The 24,369-nt window shown below is 39.6% G+C and overlaps 1 protein-coding gene across 1 annotated transcript in view; it reads right to left on the bottom strand.

The window, feature by feature from the left end:
- CCDC178 (coiled-coil domain containing 178) overlaps positions 1 to 15,505 on the bottom strand; it is a 186,907-nt gene extending 171,402 nt beyond the window's left edge. Inside the window, 5 exon segments of the mRNA XM_075415276.1 lie at positions 207 to 407; positions 1,768 to 1,862; positions 11,324 to 11,358; positions 13,426 to 13,553; positions 15,448 to 15,505. Coding sequence (XP_075271391.1) covers positions 207 to 407; positions 1,768 to 1,862; positions 11,324 to 11,358; positions 13,426 to 13,553; positions 15,448 to 15,505 — 517 coding nt within the window.
- Positions 15,506 to 24,369: the final 8,864 nt, after the last annotated feature.

Genomic DNA, 24,369 nt, shown 5'->3' with positions numbered 1-24,369 from the left:
TTTGTCTACTCTTATGCTATTTCTCAAACAATGCCATAGTACTTTCCATATTTTTTTTCTGGATATATAGTCAAACATAGCAAATTCAGAGAAATAAATATTGTACTCCTACTAAAGCAAACCTGACTATAGTCATATCATAATTCTTATTCTTGGTAATGAATTGACTGAAAAATAACAAATATTCTTAATTTCAACACCAATACCTTTTTGAACGGCTGCAGGGAGCTGCTGAAGCCTCCAAAGTGACATACCATCAATTTTCACGCCAAGCTTTTTCCTTCGCTGTTTCTCCAACTCCAAAGCATTTTCTGCCTCCTCACAATCAGCCTCCAGCCGCTTAATTAGCTCAGTAACTTCCAATAGCAAAGCTTCTGTTTCCTGCTTCAAGGTTAATGTCTTGCCATCTTTAAAAATACATTACAAAGTATTTTGTATGAAAGCTTAATAATATGCTCTTTATTCGAGCTTCGGTCTCAACTCAAAGTTGGCTTGTTCACATTTATCACAGTAGGCACAATTGGTTACACTGTTGTCTTTAAAAATACATTATAATTATTTCTTATGAAGGCTTAAACATACACTCTTTACTCCAGCTTCTTTCTCAGTATAAAGCTAGCCTCTTCACATCTATCAAGGCAAGCACAACTGGTTACAAACAAAATTTTCACATTCAATAGCATTTTCCTCCAGCTTATTTCCACTGCAGAGCACAACAAAAATGTATTAATATAGATGGTACAAAATTTTCATCTTTGCCTCATTGTCTGGGTAAGTAATCACCCAAAAAAATAGTACAGCTTCCTAGTAATCTAAATTTTTTAAAGAATACTTCTTTCATTTTATGTTCCTAAGTAAGTATCAATGACTTCATTAAAGTCTTTGGAGTTCTAAGAATATTCAGTGTAGCATCTCAACAGCACCGTTTTACTCGTGATACACATGAGTCATGAACATTTCATCCTGTGAAATTTGGCTACCAAACATGCCTGAGTTATTTGTTTTGATACAAGAGTCTTTGAGGTCATCATCCATAGTCCTGATCTATAAAAAATGGGATTTATATATGCAGAGTCCAAGACACTTCCATTTTAATTCCACAGTTAATAATTCTCTAAGTTATTTTGATTAAAAACTGCAAGCATTGAAAAGAAGGTCAGCTACTTAAAATCCAGAGCAAACTTTTGACTTCACTGCCATCAACAGAAATTTTATCACACAACTTACCGCAGACAGGATCGCCTCAGGCTAGTAGTACCTAAAAGGTTGCACACTGGCTTAAAAAAAAACCTGCAGACTACCTCTTTAACATTTAAAACTGAATTAAAAAATATATAATCTGAGTAAAAATGAAAATTGTAAAAAAACAGAACTCTACATTGGGAATACGTTATGAATACTCTGTAACAGTGATGCAGTTATTTATTTTACAGAAGCTAAATGAAAAAGAACCCCTAAAATTTCCAACAACGAACAGAACTAGTTCAGCTGGTTCAAATCCTACATGGGTTAAACTACAGTATGAATCTAAATACAGAAATGTAAATTATCTTCTTGCAAACAGCATGATTTCATAGTATTTAATATATTTAAAATGTGTGTGTCTTTCAACTTGACAGATGATACACACAGATCACAAAGGATACTTACATCATTTACGTAAGACATACAGCAGGCAACCAGCAGCTATTATTACAAACGCAAAGCATATATTAAATGAGGACAAGTACCTTTTACCTCTCAGACTGAGTATTGTGAAATTTCTACCTTCAAAAGACACATCAGCTTCCTTAAAATCCAACTTAGTGCATAACGATAACCAGATATCTTCAACAGATTCAGCACTGATCTGCTTTGTTATCCTGTACATAAAAACCACTGTCATTAAAAAATTTTAGACTGAATTTAAAATAGCATTGTTAAGTAAATATTACTTTCACTAGGTCAAAATTTCCTTCCTTGAATTTTACACATTTCAATGCTGACTAGTTAAATGGAATAATTGTTAAAAAAAAATGCAAGTCATACAGAATAATTATTAATTGTACAATTCCCATATAAGTGCTTTTCTCATATTTCTTTACAAAAATACAAGAAACAGATTTCTTTACATCTTGTACTTACACAGATCTTCAATTTTTGTCCTCATACCCAAGGATGTGCCAAAGAGAAACTGTTACAGAAAAGCTGTTACTCTTTCCAAATTCTGAATATACAGGAGCAATATATGCTATAATTTCCAGACTCTTCTAAGTGGCAGAAGCATTTAGTGCTGTATATGTGCAGACACAGATACATTGCCACTGCAGATGAGATGTAGTTTCAGTTTTACCAGTTTGAGGAAAGTCATCATTTGAGGGTCAACAATGAAGAAAAAACATTATATGAAGGAAAAATGATCAAGGCACGAGACTTCATCAGTTTCCAACCGAAAAGCTTTTGAAATCTGGGAGACTCAAAAGCAGAGATAAGGAGGGCTTTGTTAAAATGAGATTAGGACAAATTTAACCTGCAAGTGAGAGGGTGAAAGAAGTAACACAAGCAAATCATAGCCCGCATGTGAACTTAAGAGACTCATTAGCCTACTAGAGCTGAGAACAAGGGGAGGAAGAATAACCTCCATTTGTGTATGTGGGCCTTCAAGAGCACATACAGGTTCTTCATTGGCAGCTAAAATGAAATGAAATCTGCAGTCACAGCGTTACATCACACATACATGCATAATGTGATGTCCTGGGTTCAGCCAGGACAGGGGTAATTTTCACCAGAATCCAGGAAGGGGCACAGCCGGGTGGGCTGACCCAACCCCAACCTGGCCAAACAGAGCTGGGTATTCCATACTATGTGCCGTCATGCTGAGTTCTGGTGGGGGGGAGTGGGGCAGTGGGAACTCACTCGCGGCTTGGGAGCGCACAGTGGTGGCGGTGCGGGAGAGCGGCTCTCTGGGTTGTGCGGTTTGTGTTGTGTTTTCTCCTGATCTGTATTGTTGTTGTTCCTGTTCCCTTTGTTTGCTGTTTTGTTAAACTTCCCTTATCCCAACCCACCGTTTTCTGCCTCTTTCTTTCCATTCTCCTCCGCATCCCGGCGGGGGGAGGGGCGGCCACGTGGTGCTTTTGTTGCCGGCCGCACCAAACCAGAACATTAAATTTGGCAGCCAAAGTGGGGAAGGGATAATGGCAGGGCTGAGCAGCGTGCGTTAAAACAGCTTTCTTAGATTTTGTTAAATCTTGTTATACACATTTACTGTGTTAGTTAAATAGTCGCCAGTAAAAATGTTTCTGTCTTTGATCAGATGGCTGTGGTTTTTGAATCCGTACTTGCTGTATGTGTTCGCTGCCAAGCTGTTCATTAACTCGGGAAAAAGGATCAGGATGATGATTTTACTCTACTGTACGATATCGACTTACGACATGATAACATCACTGTGCACGAAATTACGCTTGTATTTGCATGCGGCACTGCGGTCATTTTCGTACCTCGGATCCTATGTCTTAGAATTTGTTAATAATCAAACCCAATCTGTGGGGAAAACCGGAGGGGATACCTTCCCCCACTCTTTCACCCCCCTTCTCTCCCTCAGGCTAGTCCTAACGGCTTTTGAGAATTTCGAGTACCCCTGGGATGCTCAGGCCAGCACTCTCCTATTGTTCTGCCTCCTGAATGGGTTTTGGGTCTTGTTTAGGGTTAAACAAGTAGTTAAGAACATCGTGCAGAGACCTGCCCCGGGGCAGGATAGCTGTGAGTGGCTGGGTGTGTGGGACAGCATGGGCAGGTGTCTAGGGCAGTGGGCACCCCCGGTGTGTTTTAAACTCATCCCTCAGCAAGTACAGAATCCAGACAATCTAGTAAAATATCTGCAAAAAGTGTGCTGCCACCCTGGGAACTCCAGAGAGACACAAATCACCGCAGTGTGCTGGGGGGTCTGGCTCACGCCTACCGAGCCCTGTTCAACACTGTTCAGTGCCTTAAAGGGGAAAGGGGGGGAAATGAAGCGGCAGGCACTGCGACTGGCGCTGCCCTCCCAGCCGGCCCTGCAACCCCTCCAGCCCAGCAGGCAGTCACAGCCACCCCGACCGGCACCACGGCTGCTGCAGCCACTGGCGTTGTCCCAGCTTCCCCAGCGGGCACGGCAGCTGCTGCAGCTCCAGCCCCAGCTCCAGCAGCAGGCATCACGGCTGAGCCCAGTGACCAACCTGTGCCGGTAGCAGTCACCCCTGTAAAACTAAAGAAAGATGCAAAGAGAGCAGATCGCTCCGGGAGGGATGACAATGAGCCAGGGTCATCGCGGCAGATAGAGACAGAGATCATCACCCGGTCCCTGTCCCTGGGCGAGCTGCGAGACATGCGGAAAGATTTCAGCTGCCACCCAGGCGAGCACATTGTCACCTGGCTGCTGCGGTGCTGGGATAACGGGGCCAGCAGCTTGGAGTTAGAGGGCAAGGAAGCCAAGCAGCTGGAATCCCTGGCCAGGGATGGGGGCATTGACAAAGCCATTGGGAAGAAGGAACAAGTCCTCAGCCTCTGGAGGAGACTTCTGTCAGGCGTGAGGGAGAGGTACCCCTGCAGTGAGGATTTTGTATGCTATCCTGGCAAGTGGACCAATATGGAAAGGGGTATTCAGTACTTGAGGGAATTAGCTGTGCGGGAGCTGGTTTACTATGACACAGATGATAAGTAGATACCCACAGACCCAGATGAAGTCCAGTGCTCACAATCCATGTGGAGGAAGTTTGTACGGAGTGCACCATCCTCATATGCCAACTACCTGGCAGTTGTAAACTGGAAAGGTAAAGAGGCACCAACAGTGGATGAGATGGCTGTCTGACTCCGCCAATATGAAGAAAGCCTCTCTTCCTCCCTTGTTTCAGTCACGAAGAAATTGTTCCAGAAGGTCCAGCGACTCAAAGAGAGCATGTCCTACTCCCCACCTGTACGGGCCAGCATCTCAGCTATTAGGGGCAAGCATTCCTCTGCTCAGGAGAGAGAATACAGAGGCTACACACCACAGGGCACCCTGTGGTTTTACCTGCGTGACCATGGAGAGCACATGAGGAAGTGGGATGGAAAACCCACCTCAAGTCTTGAGGCACAAGTGTGTGAGTTGCGAGGTAAAACAATCACAAAAGGGGATTCTGTTAGGAAAAATGCCGCTCCAGTTTCCAGCAGCCAGCTCTCCAGACCAGGTAGACAGTTTGATCTTGATTCTCATCCTCTGGAGGGGACCTCCAAGTCATTTTTACAGCAGGTGAGCAGCAAATTCTCTGACCAGGATTAGAGGGGCCCTGCCTCCAGCCAGGTGGAGGAAAGAGACAACCGCATTTATTGGATGGTGTGGATTCAGTGGCCTGGCACGTCAGATCCACAAGAGTATAAAGCTCTAGTGGACACTGGTGCGCAGTGTACTTTAATGCCATCAGAGTTCAAAGGGTCAGAGTCCATTTGCATTTCGGGAGTGACAGGGGGGTCCCAAGAGCTGAGTGTACTGGAGGCTGAAGTGAGCCTCACTGGGCAGGACTGGCAGAAGCACCCCATTGTAACTGGCCCCAAGGCTCCGTGCATCCTTGGGATAGACTATCTTAGGAGAGGGTATTTCAAGGACTCGAAGGGGTATCGGTGGGCTTTTGGAATAGCTGCTTTGGTGGCAGAAGAAATTAAACAGCTGTCCATTTTGCCTGGTCTCTCAGAGGATCCTTCCATTGTGGGGTTGCTGAGGGTTGAAGAACAACAGGTGCCAATCGCGACCACAACGGTGCACCGGCGACAGTATCGTACCAACCGAGACTCCCTTCTCCCCATTCATCAGCTGATCCGCCAGCTGGAGAGTCAAGGAGTGATCAGCAAAACTCGTTTACCCTTTAATAGTCCCATATGGCCAGTGAGAAAGTCTACTGGAGAGTGGAGACTGACAATAGACTACCGTGGCCTGAATGAAGTCACACCACCGCTGAGTGCTTCCGTGCCAGACATGCTAGAACTTCCATATCAGCTGGAGTCAAAGGCAGCCAAGTGGTACGCGACAATTGACATCGCTAATGCGTTCTTCTCCATCCCTTTGGCAGCAGAGTGCAGGCCACAGTTTGCTTTCACCTGGAGGGGCAGCCAGTACACCTGGAATCGACTGCCCCAGGGGTGGAAACACAGTCCCACCATTTGCCATGGACTAATCCAGACTGCACTGGAAAAGGGTGAAGCTCCAGAACACCTGCAGTACATCAATGACATCATTGTATGGGGTGACACAGCGGAGGAGGTTTTTGAGAAAGGGGAGAAAATAGTTCAGATCCTTCTGAAAGCCCGTTTCGCCATTAAGCAAAGTAAAGTCAAGGGACCTGCGCAAGAGATCCAGTTTTTGGGAATAAAATGGCAGGATGGGTACCGTCAAATCCCAATGGATGTCATCAACAAAACAGCAGCCATGTCCCCACCAACCAGCAAAAAGGAAGCACAGGCCTTTCTGGGTGTTGTGGGTTTTTGGAAGATGCACATCCCAAATTACAGCCAGATTGTAAGTCCTCTGTACCACGTGACCCGGAAGAAGAATGATTTTGAATGAGGCACTGAGCAACGACAGGCATTTGAACAAACTAAACGGGAGATAGTTCATGCTGTAGCCCTTGGTCCAGTCCGGTCAGGGCAAGATGTTAAAAACGTGCTCTACACCGCAGCCGGGGAGAATGGACCAACCTGGAGTCTCTGGCAGAAAGCACCAGGGGAGACTCGAGGTCGACTCCTGGGGTTTTGGAGCCGGGGATACAAAGGATCCGAGGCCCGCTATACTCCCACTGAAAAAGAGATTCTGGCAGCATATGAAGGCGTTCGAGCTGCTTCAGAAGTGGTCGGCACTGAAGCACAGCTCCTCCTAGCACCACGATTGCCGGTCCTGGGCTGGATGTTCAAAGAGAGGGTCCCCTCTACGCATCATGCCACCGATGCTACGTGGAGTAAGTGGGTCGCGCTGATCACCCAGCGCACCCGAATGGGAAACCCCAGTCGCCCAGGAATTCTGGAGGTAATCATGGACTGGCCAGAAGGCAAAGATTTTGGAGCATCGCCAGAGGAAGAGGTGACACATGCTGAACAGGCCCCACTGTATAACAAGCTGCCAGAAGATGAGAAACAGTATGCCCTGTTCACGGATGGGTCCTGTCGCATTGTGGGGAAGCAGCGGAGGTGGAAGGCTGCTGTATGGAGCCCTACACGACAAGTCGCGGAAACTGCCGAGGGAGAAGGTGAGTCAAGCCAGTTTGCAGAGGTGAAAGCCATCCAGCTGGCTTTAGACATTGCCAGTCGAGAGAAATGGCCAGTGCTCTATCTTTACACCAACTCCTGGATGGTAGCCAATGCCTTGTGGGGGTGGCTGCAGCAATGGAAGAAGAACAACTGGCAGCGCAGAGGCAAACCTATCCGGGCTGCCCCATTGTGGCAAGATATTGCTGCCCGGCTGGAGCAGTTGGTTGTAAAAATCCGTCACATGGACGCCCACGTCCCTAAGAGTCAGGCCACTGAGGAACATCAAAACAACCACCAGGTGGATCAGGCTGCCAAGATTGAAGTGGCTCAGGTGGATCTGGACTGGTAACATAAGGGTGAACTGTTTATAGCTCGGTGGGCCCATGACACCTCGGGCCACCAAGGAAGAGATGCAACATACCGATGGGCTCATTGACTGAGGGGTGGACTTGACCATGGACACTATTGCACAGGTTATCCATGAACGTGAGACATGCGCTGCAATCAAGCAAGCCAAGCGGGTAAAGCCTCAGTGGTATGGAGGACGATGGCTAAAATATAAAGATGGGGAGGCTTGGCAGATTGACTACATCACACTGCCACAAACCCGCCAAGGCAAGCGCTATGTGCTCACAATGGTGGAGGCCACCACCGGATGGCTGGAAACCTACCCTGTGCCCCATGTCACCACCCGGAATACCACCCTGGGCCTGGAAAAACAAGTCCTGTGGCGACACGGCACTCCCGAAAGAACTGAGTCGGACAACGGGACTCACTTTCGCAACAGCCTCATAGACACCTGGGCCAAAGAACATGGTATCGAGTGGGTGTATCACATCCCCTACCATGCACCAGCCTCTGGAAAGATTGAACGGTACAATGGACTGCTAAAAACCACTTTGAGAGCAATGGGGGGTGGGACTTTCAAAAACTGGGATACTCATTTAGCAAAGGCTACCTGGTTGGTGAACACCAGAGGGTCCACCAACCGGGCTGGTCCTGCCCGTTCTGGGTCCTGCACCGTTCAAGGTCCTGTGCAGCCTGCTGTAGGTGACCCTGCTTCGGCAGGAGGGTTGGACTAGATGACCCACAGAGGTCCCTTCCAACCCCTACCATTCTGTGATGCTGTGATTCTGCCCAAGCAAAACTTCCACGCCCAGTAGAAGGGGATAAAGTCCCTGTAGTGCACATGCGGAACACGTTAGGGAAGACGGTTTGGGTTAGTCCTGCCTTGGGCAAAGGCAAGCCCGTCCGCAGGATTGCTTTTGCTCAAGGACCTGGGTGTACCTGGTGGGTAATGCGGAAGGATGGGGAATTCCGATGTGTACCTCATGGGGATTTGATTTTGGGTGAGAATAGTCCATAAATAAATTGTATAAAGTTAATTGTTAAATAACCCTGTCACTGTCTGTTATCACTGTTATAATTGTTATATGTTATACCAGTAGTATTATAGCAAGAATCGTCCAGATTAAAGAAGGATGGACTTTTTGATGAAAACCTAGTGGAGCACAGCGATGATGGGACTGGACCTGGTTTTCAACAACTGGCACCCAGCAACTTCATCAAGATCAACATCTCCTGCAGACTGTGGGCACGGGCTGCACCAGATACATCAGCCGTGAGCTCCGGATGCAGCAAGTGACCGCCCATCACCACACATCACCTCTCCTGCCACGGAAGATCATAGAATCATAGAAAGTTTTGGGTCGGAAGGGACCGCTAGAGGTCATCTAGTCCAACCCCCCCGCAGCGAGCAGGGACACAGCTAACTAGATCAGGTTGCTCAGAGCCCTGTCCAACCTGGTCTTGAATGTTTCCAGAGATGGGGCCTCCACTACCTCTCTGGGCAACCCATTATCATTAGATCATTACGACAGATGGAGCCCGAAGTCATGGAATAAATGAACTCAATGGACACTTTAGAGTGATGATCCATAGACTAAGGGAATGATATCTGGAGACAGGAGAAGTGGTGGTGATCAACTGGACAATGGGGGACCTAGGCATGACGTAGATGGTATGGAATAAGGGGTGGATAATGTCCTGGGTTCGGCCAGGACAGGGGTAATTTTCACCAGAATCCAGGAAGGGGCACAGCCGGGTGGGCTGACCCAACCCCAACCTGGCCAAACAGAGCTGGGTATTCCATACCATGTGCCATCACGCTGGGTTCCGGTGGGGGGGAGCGGGGCGGTGGGAACTCACTTACGGCTCAGGAGCACACAGTGGTGGTGGTGCGGGAGAGCGGCTCTCTGGGTTGTGCGGTTTGTGTTGTGTTTTCTCCTGATCTGTATTGTTGTTGTTCCTGTTCCCTTTGTTTGCTGTTCTGTTAAACTGCCCTTATCCCAACCCACCAGTTTCTGCCTCTTTCTTTCCATTCTCCTCTGCACCCCGGCGGGGGGAGGGGCGGCCGCGTGGCACTTTTGTTGCCGGCCGCAGCCAAACCATAACATGTGAACACCTATATTTGAAAGAACTCCACAAAAAAGTTCCTTTTCCATGAAGAAATAACAGACAAAAACCCTGTGACAAAAACAGATCAAAGGAAATACTCTTGAAGATCATCAGAAAATACATCTAAATTACAGTGAACAGAACAAAAAATTCTGTACAATAATGGAAAATGGTAAGTCATTGGATGGGAAAACTGGGACCTGGTGATGGAAGAGATATCATATCAGACATAGAAGCAGGAGGTTCATAAACAGAGGTTGGATAAGTAGGGAAACAAGTAACTCAATAGGTGACATGAAGTAAAAATACACAGGGAAATGCAGCATTTGTTGAGCAACACAGCCAGGACAACAAGCTCAGTGGATGAGACACATTCTCGTCTTCAAACTCCTCTTTCAATCTTTGTAACTAGAACTACATCATTAAACTGTATTATTATGATGCAGGCTACTTTAAGTCACACATTCAGACTTATTCTGCATGCTTTCTGTCTACTTGGCTTTGAAATGCACTTGTCATATATTGTATTTTATTGTATCCTAGCTTAGGAAAAGTCTGAGTTCTTTAGTGTATTTTAAAATACATGCAGCCAATATGTAAAATATAGAAAAAACCTGCAAGAGTTCTATGTTTTAAAATCACATTTTAAATTTACAACCTTTAACAACTCTGTATACATTCTAGACATCTCCAGTGCAAACATATCTAGAAAAGCAATTCTTCAACTTCTTATTTTTAATTTAGGAACTATGTTCTGTTTTGATTTTAACAACCATCCTCTCTTGTTCTCCAACTTTAAAAAATACATAGTTGCAAACACTATAGCATGATTTAAGGCAATTTTGTCACTCACACAAAAGTGTTTTGAACTAAACATAGGTAGCTTGCAAACTACACTGAAAACACAAAAATCATGCATTTAATAAGAATTTTAACAGTATGCAGTACAGGAAAACGAGGAAAGAAGAAAAAAAAATTAAATCGTGGGGCTTTCCCCATCTTATTACAGCACGTGATGAAGAAATCATCATTTCATTCAAACTTTTTTCCTACTCCCTTTTTTAATTACTTGTCCTCTCCCTGTGTTTAGCCAAGCTGAAATGAGAGTACATTTGATCGTCTATGCAAATTCAGAAAACTACACAGTATTTAGAGAACTTCACAAAGATCAGAGTAAATACACAGAAACATTCAGAATGCTTATACATCAAGTTCCAACCCAAAATTCAAAGCAATGAGAGCTTAAAATAAGGATCCTTACTCATATTTAAGTAGCTGAGATAATTGGTAGAACTGGCACAATTTCAGAAGTATCAATAACTGAACAACTGTTACCAAAAGAAATTCATCACCTAGGTGGGTTCTGGGACCTGCGATCATCTTGAATCTTTGAAAACTAAACACTGAGTAGGAAAGATAAGAGAAATTCTCCACAAACACTTCTGGTCTTCTGAAGTAACTAGGTCCTGCAGACCCTAAAAATGCTTATTTCAGATGCATTGTACATTACAGAACAACTTGCTCAACTTTACAGTTCACAGAGCAGTCTGTATAGCCAGACTAACACCTCATCAGATAATTACCTGACAGTAAAAAAATCCATTATTTTGCATTATTTTGTATGATTGATTCTTACCGTGGTACTTTCTCCTCCTTAAACACATCACTATACTGCAAAAGCAAAACATAAACTTCATTATACAACCCAGACGTAATACAGTTCTTTTGTTTCCTGACAAAAAGCATAATAGGCCACTGAATTTAGTGTCATAAGAGGACCTAATTAATGTACATACAGATGAATGCTTTTCAACATTTAAAAATAACTACAAAGTTTTTGAATTCCTAAAAACCGTGCACCTCCAGCTGATAATAAAACCCAGCTTTTGTACATACATGTTATGCATTACCCAATTTTGTAGAACGTTTTTTTTAAATCCCTTAATATTGTTAATTCTGTTTTCACTCTTCACCTCTGTACTTTGTTTTTAATCTGAAAACTAGAGCAGAAATTCTGTCTGAACTTCATATGTGTTTTCTTCATTAGGGCTATGTCTACAACAGTAGATTAAACACTGCTAGGGAAGTTTTCTGGGCCTAGCAACTTGCCATCATTAATTTCTTACCAAATCTTACTGGTACAACTTGTGGTAAGGGACATCACCACATTCACAAACCATTCCCAAACTGTTTCCACCTACAGTTCAGGAACTGCAGAGGGTTAGGGACTATTCCTCAAAAGCAGTGCACGTAATGTCTACCCTGTGTTGGAGGGTAAGAATTTAACAATAAGTATATAAAGTTTTCCATGCCAACTGGACACATCGCTGGCAATATTTAACTTACCAGCAGAGGTGTAAATTAATTCATATATAGACAAGTAAAATCCAAATGCCCTATATTTGTAGCATAGTCATTTCAATATATATGCCTATTTTTTATTTTTAAGAGCATTTACAAAATACTAATACTACAGCAATGCCACATTTTCTTATCTTAACTCACAGTTATAACTATGTCACCATCTAGAGGCCTCAGACTATTTTTGAATCTCTGCATACTAAGTAACACGAACTTAGAAGAGATGTGGAGAATAGGCACAAGACTTACACAAACTATTTAAGCTAACATTAAAATGAATAAACATCTGGACATGTCAATGCTTATCCATCTAACCCATGTATATTGACAACACAATTACAACATTAAAATCATTTCACTATTCTCACATTATTTAAAATAAAGGCGAATGAGACAATATAAAATTTCCTATGAAATTCATAACTATACTGTAAATCAAGATATACCAGTAGTTCATGCATCTTGGATTATTTTAGTATCTACGCTGCAGTTGAAGAAATCTCCCTTCAGAGTATGTAACAGCATTTGTAGAATACTAATCTAAGATAGTTTTCCTTATGTGCTGCTATGATGACATTATTGTTCATATTAGAAATAAATTGTTTAAATAAAACTTGTCTGTGCAAGCAGTGATCAGATCTTCTTACTGCAGTGTAGACATATGCAAAATACATTAACATTTGGAAAACACTTCTCCAGCAAAAGCGAATTATTTAAATGACACTAATCATGTTCACAAAGAAAGCAACTGGGAAGATTTTACTAGACTTTAAAGCAGTATATACTGCATTCTTTCTTGATCTACCTACCAGTTTTTTAAGCTTCCCTTTATTCTTGTTTCTATTCACACAAAATCAATGTAGGCTAGGAAAACATCACATACTGCTAGAGAAAGAAACATAACATTTTCAAATTCATGTCTCTCAATATGAGAGTGAAGAATTTTTTTAATCAAGGATTGTTATGTACTGTTCAGGAAAAAGCACTGCTTACTATAAACGACAGAAAATGGCACACGGGTTAATCTGACTACCTACTCAAGCTTAGTATCAAAAAGTATTTTGCAGACATTTGGTACCATTGAAGCAACTTGACTGTGTATCTGGATCGTCCTATACAAATTTACTAATCTTCATGATATATTGATATTACATTATGATATTGTAGCATATTGATTTCAATAAGATAGTTTGATTTGCCAAAACTGTTAAGCAGATGCAAAAATCATCATGACCAGTAAATAAACCTGCTGGGCACTATTTTGGAGAGTAGATATGACATGAAGTTAAATTTTTATAAAGATTGACATAGTAATCCCATTTGAAAATATACTATAAAGATAAAAAAGCACTTAGCCATTTTCAGCCACAAATGTACCTGTTGAAAGCGTTTCTCTGTCTTGAATTCTAACTCTTGAATGTGATGAATAGCTTTGTTAATACAGGGTAATGGAGTATTCACAAAAGCACAGCTACGTTGCCTTGTGGCGATCCACTTGTTCTTATCTGGAGAAAGAAAGAGAATACATAAGGTTGTTAAATGTGTGAGATTTTTTCATATCTGATTTTATTCCATTAATGTGGAACTCGGTAAGCTTTGGTCTTGAAATTGGCTAAGAGAATGTAACAGCAACATCTATTATCATGCACGCTTTGTGCATAAAATGTTATTCCTTTTTGAATACAATCTCAAATACAAGTAGAGAGATTCAAAAATGTTTGAAGGATATGAAGGAATAATTCGAAAGAGCTGAGACATGATAAAGGGGGCTAGTGTCAAAATACAATTTGCTATAATGAATTTTACATAATTAATCCTAAATTAATTGAGTTGGATGATTTTACGCTAGTCCTCAGCAAGAATATTGTCCAAACAGTAAAATAATATCAGAACCCAAAAAGGCAAAGGTGGCAGCTACTATAGAAATGCCCAGAGCAAAACAGAAAAGGTCACAGGACCACAGAGGCAAGCTTAGACTGCTCTTATGTATACAATACTTAGTCCCAGCAAATGTTTGCTTCAACCATAGGCAGGGATGAAGTTCCAGAACAGTAGTTCCCATGCTGGGAATTTAAAGCTACATGACATAAATGAACTGTTCTACGAGAACATGCAGATTTCACAATTATGTTTTCTTTAAACTCTGTTAGCCTTATAACCACATAAATAAATGACACTGTGGCACACTATTGAATGTTAACTATTTAATTAATACACAGAATGGGAATCTGATTGCAGAGGTCACTGATGAAAGGTGTCAGGAACCAGAACAAGACACTGAAACTTAGCAGCAGAGCTATTAAAAAGTCTAAGCAGCTGTCCTACAAACATGAAACATTAACCTAATTAAGTTCAGGGGGATATAACGCTTTAACGTGCCTTGGAGATGAACCAAAAACAACAATAAGAGTAACAGAGATTAAACAGTAACAGAACCAGATAACCTTCATATACAGTCTGTGGATTTGTTGGGGTATTTTTAAAAAAAGAATAACCTCTTAGTGTCTTAATTAAAGTGCCAGCCTAAAACATTAAAATTCTGTAGGTTACATAAGGCTCTTTTAACTTCAGTTTATCGTAAATAGCCTTAGTGGAATGAAAATGATGGTTTGCAAGATTTTGTTTGAAAAGACGGCCCACTAAAATGGGTATCAAAACCTACTTCACAGGATTTTGCTCTGCCTGTTTCTAGAGCCAGAAACCTTCACAGCATGCCTACACAGCTCAATCTTAACAAAGCATATGCAGACTTTGTGTCTTTCTTGAACTCTGAAGCACCACGCGGAAGTACAGAATTTGAGGACAACATTACTTTAATTTCCTCTAGTTGCTTCTACTGTTATTATTCTTACATTTGATTAAATTAGCATTAATATTGTTGTAAAAATTATGTTTATTTTCTTTACATCACTAATGTAACTAACAATACCATCATCTAAAAAAAAGCTGAAATTTTTTAACAGCTTTAATAAAAAAAGATTATTCTTTTACTGCTATGGTCTTCCTTGGTAAAAGCAAACATTTATACATGCAAGTTTTTTTAATCCCGTTGTAAAAGCAAGCTAGAAATACAACTCAGTGCAAAAGTGGAATTATTTACCATTTCCTTAAAATTTAAAAATTAAATTTAAATTACAAGTGAAATACTGTAAATTTGTTTTCAGATAGAAGAACTATCATTAGAGGATGGAGTAACACCAGTAAGTCAGTGACTGACACTCAAAGTCTATAAATGCATCATTTGTATGAAGGTTTTTCAAGCTGCGCAACATAAGAACCAAGAGGACTAGTGTTACATAATATTAGAAATACAAAAAAAAAAAAATTTCTTATACCTTAAACTTATGCCCTTCATTAAACTGTTTGAAAACTACATAATACAAGACATACCTGACGTACCTTGCGACAGCTCATTACTGTCCTTAGAAGAACAGGAAAATGACTGTGTTTCAAACATAATTGCTGGTAGTACTTTTCAGCCTAATGATTAGAAAAGTAATAATACATATACATATATACATACACATATACACATTTTAAAAACATTTCTTTTTTCCTCAGCAAGAAAATGTTTCTCATCAGTGATATATCTACAGTATTTTTAAAGATTAGCAAATCCATTTTCTCTTCTCATACTAAGGGAAAAGCAGTAATTAAACAGTTGATGGCAGTAAAAATCACATAGTGGATCCTATTTAAGTAATGACATTAGAATTGAAAATCAAGTGAAAAACAAGATTGCCAAATTTCAACCTATGTGACCTAACTTATCAAATTATACAGATTATCTTGGATCTATTGTGACAGTGGTAACTAACATCAACTAGAAAAATGGGAAAACCAAAATGGATAACCTATGACATTAATTTTAATTAAGAAACTGTCAATGGAAAGGAGATCCATAAACCTGTAGTCTGAAACGCTATTGTCTCACTGGACAGAAGACACATATGAGAGGAAAATAAACTACCTATTTGCACATAGACTTGTAACTCAGGTTTACTACAATAAACAAAAGCAACATTATTTCTTTATTATTTACATAATTCAGAAAAACAATACTGGCTGAAAACTTATCTAGTTAAGTGTCAGGACATCAAGCTCAGCTAATTTTCCAAAATATTTTATCACCCTTAAAATTCATACATTTGACAGATAAGTGTATTGCCATAGAGAGATCCAGGTGGACACCTCCCACCCACCCCCAACTTATACAATTGGCATAATAGAAGTCCACTACAAATTGTGGCTTCCAACTACTATCAACCTACAAAAACTGATTAGTAAAAAAGCAAAAAAAACCCCAACACTGTATTACAGTCTTAATCAATATAAAATACTGGAAACAAACATCACATAGATCATAGATTTCAGCATTCCATAGTCTTGTAAGTAGTACTGTTAAAAAAGAGAGATATGCTTATTACAGAGTCTCTGAAATGGAAAGTAAGATTCCAGAGCACCAAACTGGATGGACGGACAGAGGAAACAAAGAGCAAGACCAAGACATGCTCTTCACCCCTTCCACACCCCAGATTATTGATCCACCAAACTCAAACTCATGTCTGTTCCAAAGACATGTTAGAAGAATGTAAGTGTATCAAGCTTGCCAAAAGAAATGCTAAATCCATGGCTGAGCTTCTACATGAACTTTCACGCGCTGCAATGCAGACAGTATTACCGCTCTGTTACCATAACAAACTAACTGACTTTGAAACTCTGAACATCACCAACAAAACCTTTCAAAGTAAAGCTACGGAAAAGATGGGGTTTTTTATTAAATAAAGTTCATTATACATACAATAAAGTTTCAAATCGCCACATTTTCAACTATGTAACTCTCCTTAGGAAATGTATGGAAAACGTATTATATGAGTCATTCTTGCATGTCATTCATACACAAGTACCTATTTTTTCCCAAGTTTGGTGGCTTTTTTAGTTTCCTGAAACAATTACTGCTAACGGCTGGACCCAACGTTGTTCAAAGAAACATGCCAATTTGGCAAGGAGGAATTTTTAACTATGTCTCTGACAGGATGTCAGCTTCTTGGACTCTGCTAAGCGATACTCTCCTCTCCTACAAGCTCATCCTGACAGTCAGGCCAGATGGACCATATTAGCTCCAACAAGGAGTATAAAAGAATCTGAAACTCGCAGTAAGACAAAGAAAATAAGTATTGACAGACAAAATAGCTCTACCGAAAGGAGAAAAGAGGAGAAAAATAACACATATGAAAGGATGAAATCCAGAAAAAAAGCTTAAGAAACAGTTTCAATTTGTTGTTGCTTACATAGCCAGTAATACATCCAGAACAAGGTACGAACAGACTATTGTCTAATACATGAGCGAGCACATGTTAAGAAAAAGCTGAGAACATCCCTTGCCTGACAAGGAATCATATATAAAACAGAAAGACACATTCCACTGTACATGACAACCCACTGAAAAAGAATATATCGGACAAATTAGCAGTTGATGACAAGAGTATCATTTCCGTCTGAAGCTTGGGAAAAAATTAGTCAGCACGTAGTTCATTCAGTACCTGCTGAAAATCTCAGCCTTAATATATATAAATATTAGACTATTCAAAATACAAATAAAAAAAATTCTTTTATATTGTCCTATCCAGACAAAAATAAGCCAAATCCAGTGAGTTAGCACTGACAATTCTCTAATACATACCTCTGATCTTCAGGAAGTGTTATTCTGCACAAACTGTTCTACAGAATTCAGACTAACTTATTCACTCTGACAAAGATAACCACTATGTTAGTCATATTACTACACCATACTTTTTAAAAATCGTTGCATCTTTTTCTCATCAACTGCCATACTTACCTCATCATGAAAACTCTAATTCACTGTTATGTAAACTAAGTGCAAATTGAGATTATCTACTTCATAAACATAACAAATATGGACAAAGCGCAGAAGAATTTTGGTTAAAATGTTCTCATTGATTCCTGCTTCACTGTGACTATTCCATTTGTGTTGGAATTTTTCCTCCTTCCCCAAACTGCAGTCAGCATAAATAAAAATTATAAACTAATTCATAGTTAAAAGAAGCTAATATTCACTGAAAAATCTTCATTTTTCCTGTCTTTTCCTGACCTCCAAGTGTTAACTTTCTGCAAATACAGCATTTTACCATTTGGTTTTAGGGTTCTAGAATTTCTTCCACAATTTCTGCCTGTCCTCAAGTGATGCAGTGAATCCTTTTAACCACTGAAATGTAGTCCAGGTTTACTTTGGAATACGCAGAAAGGGATCAACATCCCTGAAATTATTCCCTCAAACTACAGTTAGCGCAGTTGTTTCAAAATAGTACACAGCGTTGCTTAAATAGCAGTTTGCAGCATTAAAATATTCAGGTCTCACACTTGAAAACAAGGCTTCATGTAGAATTTTATAGGCTGGCTAATATAAACCATGAGCTCCAATAAAAAGATTGCAATTATTATTAAAAGCAACAAAAGGCAGGAAAAAATCCTTAGGTTCTTTGTTGTAGTTTATTCCTTTCACACGAACAAGATCCCAAGAACTAGTCCATTATACCACCCACTTTAAGCAGAGAATTAAGATCAAATAATGTGCTCTCAAAAACTTCTAATGGTATCCAATACCAAAAATATTACAGCTGAGATCTTAATACTATCATATAAATATCTGAAATAGCTCTGTACCAAAATTGATTTGCTTTTTTTCAGTATTCCACTAGTCTTGTGGTTCATTCCAGCTGTATAGTCTGCAACTCAAATAAACTTAATCCCTATTCTTTTTCCACAGACCTTAGTGAAAATATGAACTCTAAACAAAGAAACAAACAAACCAACCCACAGACAATTAAATAGGATGAAAGACAAGGACACTGGAAATCTGGAATAGGCAAGGGAATTAAATCCAGGTATTTCATGCCGTAGTCAAGAATGATACACTTAGTCTTTTTCTACATGTTCAGTTCCCCCTTCTGACATGAATCAGAAAAGAGGAATTATATTTCTACCAAGTAGTACTGAGAAAATAAATACCTAAAGTGCTGCTCACATTCTGCAGCATGGGTTCACATAAAACATAACTATCTCAGACTACAAGTGCTACCTAATCTGCTATTTCGGTGTCACTCCTCACACATTCCAAGGCCAGAAACAAAGCAACAGAAGAATCACCATTCTCTTCCTTATTCCTGGGAGGTCAAAGAGACCTGGCAGTAGCAGGAACAATCTCCCCGCTTAAGCAAAAAAATAAATAAATTCAATTGTTAGAAATGAGCACCCAAAATTCTGTTACCACAAGAATCATCCAAATACATTTTAAAGATGATTACTACCACCGTTCATGCTACTAAGAATGTTAGTTATTTGATCTGTCCCCTTACACATCATTAAAATATCATGTACTATAGCACAATATTTTTGCAAAGGTTATTAAATCTTAAACCTACCATCTTCCATTCTGTTGTATATGTCTAAATGAAACACAGTGAATATTGGTTACCACGGTAACCACAGAACTGAAGAAATTTAGTTTTGGCATAATTGCTGCATATGTTCATACAAATCACATCTTTTTCTGAGCATTAGAAATGAAGACACTTTTGAACTCCATTTTTTAAAAACAGAGTAATGAAGAAACAAAAAATTAGATCAAGTATTTATAGACATAACGCAACATATCCTTGTTTAATTCACTCATGCACTTTTATAATTAGAGTATATTTTCTCGCATTTTATTAAACCATTTAGTTAAATACTGTTTGTTATCGTTTTACTTATTGATAATTATGCTAGTTCTGGCTTTCTCATTAAATTCAAAATACCATTTTAGAGTAATAAATTATTAGTCAAACATACAGAAATGGCTAAAGAAACTTCAGCAAAAATAAACATCCCCAACAGCCTATGACAAACTTATTTTGTTTTTTCACCTGCAATGAGGTTCATGTCACATAAAGATGAATTTATTTGTTTCTTTAGTTTCAAGAAATAGTAGAAAAGGAAAAAGTGCTCTAGGCATGTTGACACTCAGTCTTACAACAGCATAATTTTCTCAGCAGCATTAAAAAACATGCATTCAGCAGGAACAAATTAACCCAATTCAGCCAGCCTGTGAATTACCTACAAACTCCTTTCCACTTCCTTACCAGCTCCCAGAATGAATCTTAAAAAAGCAAACCAAAACAAACCAAACCTGCAATCCAACAGGTCAGATAAACAGTGGGACAGTTAGATTTTTATGTTTCTACTTCACTACTAGAATTCTTTCATCCTTTCCCTTCTCTAGCTTTGTTTGCTCAATGATTTAGTTCCAATATAGTTGTTTCAGAGCTACCTTATACTTATTAAGTTCATTACCATCAGTACCTTTCATTTTAATATTCAGAAATACAAACAAACAGAATTTCAGAAAGAGTCTGGCTAATATGAGTACAGACAGACAAATAAATTGTAGTTAAAAACAACACAGAGAGATCATCTCTACTTGAAAGCTTTAAGTCTTGGAAATTTCAGTCTTTTATTAAGCTCTCGCATATTTCCCACAAAAATCTGTAATCATCCAATACACTGCAACAAAGAAATGCAAAGTAAAAGTCCAAGAATTTGTTTACAACAGTGTCATGCTTCTAGCTTGAAGTGCCAACAATATCACTTTTGGTTTACCTTATCTCTTCAGACCTTACTGGCATGAATGGGTCAAGATTTTAATGAACTTGTAGAACTGATCCACCCAAATTTTGAACGATACAACAGGTTTAAAAAAAAAAATTAAGATAAACCAGGAATAATGGATGAATGAAAGATCATATTATTATTTGAAATCATTGCTATTTATTGATGGTCTCACTGATGTTGCAAAGATCAGAGAAAAAAAGCTAAGAACATTTTACAGCCAAAAAACCTACCTCAGCATTCCGATGACATTACAATCAGTAAATTCTGTTTTCCCATGGATTTTTATACAACATTCCCCCTCAGAAGTCCAGCTCCCCTCAGTGTCACTGAGCCTGACCAACACAGATTCCTTTGGTATTCCTTTCTGGGCACGTGCATTGGACTGGTTTGGAGCTTGGCTGGCTAACCAAGACACAAGTCAATTAGTCAGCTGACTGCTACCTTACAGAATATGTAAAGGGATCATTTATAACTCCTTTCTTTCAGATAAGGAAATAATTTGGGTCTTTCTTCCCACTACTTAGCTGCCAATTTTCCTGAAACTTGGAAGAATTTAACGTCTTTGAGATTCCTACCCATCTGTCAAATCCAGTCAGAAGAGACAAAAGCTACTAGAGGACAGGCACTGGCAGATCATACGCAGTGACAGCGTACACTTTGTTTTCTCAGATATACAAAAAAACCCTCTTTAACTGAAGGCTACCTAAAGTGACTGCCATCATTTATTTCATAATCTTTCCATCAAACTATAGTTTGTGGGGATCTTAAACTTCACTATTTCAGAAGCAACACAGATAATGGAGAAAAAGACAACACCTTGTATATGCTAAAAAATAAAGAACAGCATAGAAACAAGACAAAAACAAGTGTAAGAACAAAGTGTGAGGGTGCTGGCAAGAGTAAAGAAAAGCACGTCAGATAGGGCATTCAAGGAATGAAAGATGCTTGCAAGGCAAAGCTGGAAAACATGTATTACGCAGTAGGGAAAGGGAGTTCATAAAGAGATACAAAGATGACTAACTGAGAGCTAAAGGGGGGAAAAAAAAAGGACTGCCAAAGCCTAGCTGCCAAAACTGGAATGGGACAATATGAGTAAAAATTACAGAGGATCTGTAAAAGAAAAAAAGAAATTGATTATTTAATTAAGCATTTAGAAAGTTCCGTGACAGAACAGGAGTCCATCTATGTAGAAACTTTATTTTCTTTTTAGTAATGACAGAAGTGTAGCAGAATGTAAAAACAAATTCCATTTGCAAAATAATGCCTCCATGGACTGAAAGATCCAAGGCAGTTTCAACTAAAGCTAACCCATTTCTGACAGATGCTTGTCAAATCTGTTTTACAGTCTTCTAGTGACAGTTTCTACCAGATGTCTACGCAAACTTAAACCAAACTTCACCATCCTTGCCATCAGTTAGCCATTCTAGTCTCCTTGTTGTATCTCAGTGGACACAGAAACTAACAGATTGCCTTCATCTTGTAAACAACTACTTAAACACTTGAGAACTGCTCTCTCTTTCCTTCCCTACACTGAACAGACCAAATTCTCATTTTTTACACACACACATTGCCGCCCAGAGATCATACTTTCCAACTGTTTTTCCACTCTCTTCCTCCAAATTTTCCCCAGTTGGTCCAGGTCTTTCTAGGTATATCTCCAAAAGAGGCCACAGCCTTCCAGTTGATGCCTCACCAGTACTAAGAAGAACAGCAGTATTATGCAATGCTTTCAGTTTCACATGCTGATGCAACCCTTGCTTCTATTACAACAGTGTGCTACTGGTTTTCATGTTTAGCACCTCAACCTACAGGTCTTTTGATACCTTGCACAGCACTTTCTTCTCCTCTGCATACATTTTTTCTGCTTGCGGATAGTACTTTGTGCTTGTTCTTAGGGATTTACATCCTGTTCTCTTATTTCTCAAGACCATTTCAAATTCCAAATGATCCTGCTCTCCAGAGTGCCTGCAGCTCCTCCCAGCAAGACACTGTGTCCAAATTGATAAAGAATCAGGTAGTAAGCCCTTGCTGTCAGTATTATTCACAGAGTACCTCCATTGTTCTACAGTGCCAAGCATAAGACATGGTTTTTACCTAACATGACGATACTATGCTCTTTCAAAGAGAAAAAGTGGAGAAATAAACATTTTAAAATGCCGATCCATGTCTATTTGATTTCCAATTTTAAACTGTATGTATTTTATTACTTTATGTTTCAGAGGGACTTGAAGGTAAATAGCAATTTTAGCCATTAAGTGTATTATATAAATAGTTCAGTTGCAAAGATTAGAGAAACAAAATGAGTTGAAAATTTGGCAGGATCATACAATCCATTTAAAATAAAAAAGGGAACACAACACTGCTAAATAATACGACATCGCATCTGTGTGTTTTCTAGTTTGAAGAGAAGATCTCGCCAAATTCCAAACCAAGTGCTGAGTAACTATAAACACATTCTTGTTCAGTTGGACTAAGATGTATTTTGTGGCACTGCTCAGATCTTAGCAGCCAATTATTTCTTGATGCTATATAGAAGTCTTGTTTAAAAAGAAAACTAATAGAAAAATATTTTAAAATTATAGAGTCTCAGACTGCTTTTTTAAAAGGATTCAGCATCAAAGATTAATTTATACAGCTCAATACAGCTACATTGAGACTACGTTCTTGTACCTGCCCTGCAATATAATCTTAGAAGATGACAGCTCCAAGACAAAGCTCTGCATGACAGGAAAAGAAAAAGAACCACAAAAAAAAAAAGACTAAAAAGTTAAAATTAATTAGAAAATCAACAATATACCCAAACTGATTGGAGCAGCTGCTCGCTCAAGGCAATTCTTTCCCACCATCTACCTTCCAAAATGAGACATCCTAAACCGTAAAACTTTTTACCTAGGAAACGTGACACCTTTATTTGGTGTTTGTGCTCCATGATTCAGTAATTCAGCTCAATTTTTCAAAGCTAAAGACACACAGTAAAACGAATAAATTTTAAAAAATTTATATGAGATTTTATTACATATTTGAGCAAAAAGAATGCAGGAAAGGGTTTTTTTTTTTTGCTAGATTTACTCTGTCTCTAAATTTCTCCTTCCTCACAGAAGATATCATAGTTCACACCATGTACACAGTTCAAACGTCATATAAAGACCTATTTTTTGCTAGAGAAAGAGTTTAATTTCTTACCCATTGGCACAGACTGGCACAATTCTTGGCGTCTTTACTCTCTTTAATGGCAGTGATCAACCACGCCAGTGGTTTAGATGCATGTAGTTAGCCTAACACAAGGCAAATTAATGCATTACCTGCCTCATCACAGTTCATGGCACAAGTTTTGTGTACAGACAAGTCCTTTGAAGTTAAATAGGAAGAGCCTAAGTGATCCAGATTTTCTCAGTATTCACTGTTAAGCTGTTTCTCGTTTACACTGTGAAGGCAACTGATTCAGATAACCAGAAAAGTTCTGTAAAATATCTAATGTCCAACTTTGAGATACAGAATTCAAAATCAGTTAAAATCACTTTGCCTGAATACTATCTAAACTCAATGGTTTCATGCTGCAATTATTACAAAGATCATAACAGTATACAAAATCAGGAACCCCACAGAAAGCTGGAACAGCTAAGTAGACCTCTCTATACTAGGAGATTGTAT

This window comes from Opisthocomus hoazin, chromosome 3 (assembly GCF_030867145.1).
Source record: "Opisthocomus hoazin isolate bOpiHoa1 chromosome 3, bOpiHoa1.hap1, whole genome shotgun sequence".
Lineage (NCBI taxonomy): Eukaryota > Metazoa > Chordata > Aves > Opisthocomiformes > Opisthocomidae > Opisthocomus > Opisthocomus hoazin.
This window is presented reverse-complemented; position numbering and strand designations above follow the sequence as displayed.